The 3,898-nt window shown below is 46.2% G+C and overlaps 1 protein-coding gene across 1 annotated transcript in view; it reads left to right on the top strand.

Moving 5' to 3' along the window:
* Positions 1-3,695, top strand: part of ppp1r16a (protein phosphatase 1, regulatory subunit 16A) — a 6,910-nt gene extending 3,215 nt beyond the window's left edge. The window contains exons 3-7 of the mRNA XM_010785530.1: positions 1,271-1,396; positions 1,481-1,556; positions 1,817-1,946; positions 2,045-2,207; positions 3,141-3,695. Coding sequence (XP_010783832.1) covers positions 1,271-1,396; positions 1,481-1,556; positions 1,817-1,946; positions 2,045-2,207; positions 3,141-3,644 — 999 coding nt within the window. The 3' untranslated portion in view covers positions 3,645-3,695. The remainder of the gene's footprint in view (positions 1-1,270; positions 1,397-1,480; positions 1,557-1,816; positions 1,947-2,044; positions 2,208-3,140) is intronic.
* The last annotated feature ends 203 nt before the right edge of the window (positions 3,696-3,898 follow it).

Below are 3,898 nucleotides of genomic sequence, written 5' to 3'. Positions count from 1 at the left end.
TTTACTTTAAAATGTTAAAAAAAAAATCATTTACAATACTGAATACATTTGAAGCCATTTTGACGTATATCAATAAGTTTCTGTTTTTCTAGTGTATTTGTATTTTGTAGAGAGTTTTCATTTATTCTTTATATATAAAATCTCGCCTAGGGCAGCAAATAGAACCGGCCCTGGTACTAAGCCTCAAGGGCCTTTCTTGTGCTGGCAGGCACTTCGCACGTGCACACACTAAAAAATTCCATGCGCTCCGCGCTCACATTATGCTGCGCCCACGTGCCTTAGCACCGCTGCTATGACTCCATCCTAGGGGAAACACTGCGCTTGTAATTATGCCTAAGCTTCAAAGTTGTATTTATCATCTGAATTTGGCGAAACAAGTTAAATATTCTTAAAACCAAGACTTTATTTATTTGAAATCAGATGAAAACAAACTGTCACGGACCCTGCCGTGTTATCTACGATTACTATACGCCTTTCATTCATAATTTCAGCGGGAGGGAGGGGGAGCGGCGCTGAGGAACAGCAGAGTGCGGGCTGACAGGTGTCTCTGTTGACACTCCCCTTATTGTGCGTCAGCAGAGACAGGCTGCAAGTGTCTTAGGTTCAAGTTAGACAACTAATGTCTGGGGTAGTGTTCTGGACTTCATGTGTATGTCATCTTAATGGTTGATCTCAATACACACACATGTTCCGTGTTTTCCAATAGTTTAAAATAGTTTTATTCCACTGTTTAATAACCTGTTCAATACAAACATGCCACTTGTAAACATTAAATAACATTTCTGTGAACTGATATTTGTTTAGTGAGCTTATTAGAGGATGTTCCCTGAGAGATCCTAAAATGTCAATGATGTCGGATTTAGTGTATTTGTTAATAATTACATACAATACATGGTGTGTGTGTGTGTGTGTGTGTGTGTGTGTGTGTGTGTGTGTGTGTGTGTGTGTGTGTGTGTGTGTGTGTGTGTTGTTCCAAGTGAATCTGCGGCCCCCTGGTGGCCAGTACATCAATTATGTGGCCCCCACCACCATCCAAGTTGCCCATCCCTGATCTAGGCTGTGCTTTTAGTTTCTCTGAAGTGCTCCCTCTCAAGGTTACAATTCAATATCGAAACAGGTTCCTATTATTAGTCACGGATGTGCGAACAGAGAAGTTCTAAATCAGCAGAACAAAGGAAATGTGTTTTGTATCTTTTTCTGAATGCATTTGGACGTTGTATTTTACATCAGGTGTTTGCTGCTCCCTACGTTAAACTGACTTCTCTTCTAGCTCCACATAGCGTCGGCTAACGGCTACGTGTCCGTGGCGGAGCTGCTGGTGGAGCACAGAGCTCAGATGGAGGCGAGGGACTCTGACGGCTGGACGCCGCTGCACGCCGCCTCCTGCTGGGGACAGGTGAGTGCTGAAACACACGTCGGAGGATAAAACTCTTCCACTTTTCTTAAATGAACCATTTCTATGTTTCTATGTGATCCATAGATCCAGATGGTGGAGCTGTTGGTGGCGCATGGAGCCAGTTTAAATACAAAGTCTGTGCTGGACGAGACGCCTCTGGGTAAGATCATTTATGGTTCTGTATTGCTTCATGGCAAAATAATAATTGGGTAAAAAAGCCATAGCTTTCATCTGATTGTAATCCCAGTGGCACCCAGGCTATGCAGTTACTTAAAAAGCAACAATCACTCTGCTAGAATTTTGTATAAACTGCCTGTGCTAAAATAGGAACTAGTTATCTTGATACATTTCTTAAAGGCCTGTTCATTCTTGTTGGCATCTTTCCTTCCATGTAACCTTTGCTTCTACTGGCGTCTTCAGATGTGTGTATGGATGAAGAGGTCAGAGCCAAACTGATGGACCTGAAACACAAACATGACGCCATCATGAAGAGCCAGGACCGGCAGAAAGGAACGCTGCAGAGACGAGCCTCCAGCACCGGCAGCAGAGGGTGAGAGGGAGCATTACAGACCAGAGGGGGAAGAAAGTACACATGGAGTTGGAGCAGTTCAACCGAAATGTCCCCCTCTCTCTCGTTTGTCTGTGCAGCAAGGTGGTACGTCGCGTCAGTGTGAACGAGCGCTCCAGTCTGTACCGGCGCGAGCACCACAAAGAGGCCATGGTGTGGCAGGAGCGCGGCCGACAGCCGGAGTCTCAGGACGAGGACGAGGACAGACAGACGGACAACGAGCTGCACCGGCACGCCACCATGGTGAGAGAGAAGCAGGAGACAGGCTGACATGACGCTGAGGAGATGTGTCGTGGTTTCAGTCGAACTTGGACACCGCTAGACGAAGCCGATTACACTTCTTAACAAGCTGGTTGTAACTGTTTGGAAAAAGAAACATAATATAATAATACATTTTATTTATAAAGGCGGCTTTCAAGGCTCTCAAGGTCGCCGTACAAGGTACACACAACGAAAACAAAATGACAATTTAGTCAATCAATAATGTCTTGTCTAGTTCTCACTGTTTATTCTTACATTTTCAAAGAGTTCTATCAAACTCCGGTTCAGGGGTGAAAAAGAAAACGGGGTGAAAGCCTTCTTGTTTTCTTTATTATATAAGAACACTTAAGGACACTAAGGCAAGGCAAGTGTATTTATACAGCACCTTTCAACACAAGGCTATTCAGAGTGCTTTACAAAAAATGAAAGACATTAAGAAAATGGTATTTAAAATCAGTCATTAAAAAGAAAAGATAAGAAAAACTACATGGATAAAAGTTACAGTGCAGTCTAAGATGTGAATAGTTCAACTAAGGTAGATAAAGTATTAAACTAAACAAATAAAGAGGACCAGTGTTCACAATGCTGACAATGTGGGCGACATGGGTCTGTGTTCGTTTGTCTCATAATAATAATAATAGATTACATTTGTATAGCGCATCTCAAGGGACCCAAGGCCGCTTTACATGATGAACAAACAAACAAACAAACAAACAAACAAAAGGGGCAAATAAGAAAGTAAAAAATTCAAATAAATAGCAGTTGGAGTGGAAGCAGGGGGGCTGTGATGGGTTAGGGGTCAAAGGCCATGGTGGACAGGTGAGTTTTTAATGATGACTGGAAGATGTCTCATGGTTGCTGTCTCCCTGTTACACGACTAGCTGATTGTCTTCAATGTTCTCTCTGCTGCTCCAGGTCGCTGGTGCCGGAGCCACGTCCCGCCTAGAGGAGCTGGAGTCTGCAGACAGGAGCGTTGTGTCCAGCCTGGGTAACGGAGGGACGTCTTTGTCTCCGGCGTCCTCTGTCCCCGGAGAGGTGTGGAGTGGAGGAGGTCTGATGGACCGCAGCGCCTCCTACCAGCTCAGCCCCTCAGAGGGGGAGGGGGCGGACAGTATGACTCGGGAGAAATCTCACCAAACGCTGGCCGACCTGAAGCGCCAGCGAGCCGCCGCCAAGCTCAACAAGTACCCAGCCCCTCAACCCCCGCTGCCCCCTGCCCTGGAGGAGGAGCCTGCCGCGGAGCTGACCCCCCCTCAGGCACAGCATGAGGTCCAGACCGCCCCCCCCCCTGCAGAGGAGCTCGCCTCCCCCAGCCAGGTGTACTTCACCCCCGCCAGCGGAGACCCTCCCCTTCTGAAACTCAGAGCGCCTGAGGAGGAGCAGTCTAACAATAAGGAGCCCTGCTGTGGACTCATGTAGACACACACACACACACACACACACACACACACACACACACACACACACACACACACACACACACACACACAGTAAATAAGCCGGCGTTATACACTCCAAAGTGGCAAAAAAGCTTTCAGAACAAACAAAGAAATCCTTAAAGACTGAGTTAAGGCCACATGCCAATGAGGGTTTGATCTACGCAGCATCTCAGTGACTGAGGGGCAACCCTTGTGCTTATTTCACGTTTTTTAACACGATACACTCTCTCCACT

This window comes from Notothenia coriiceps, unplaced genomic scaffold (assembly GCF_000735185.1).
Source record: "Notothenia coriiceps isolate Sejong01 unplaced genomic scaffold, NC01 NC01_scaffold00027846, whole genome shotgun sequence".
Classification (NCBI taxonomy): domain Eukaryota; kingdom Metazoa; phylum Chordata; class Actinopteri; order Perciformes; family Nototheniidae; genus Notothenia; species Notothenia coriiceps.
The sequence above is the reverse complement of the archived record's forward strand: the minus strand, read 5'-3'. Positions and strand labels throughout refer to the sequence as shown.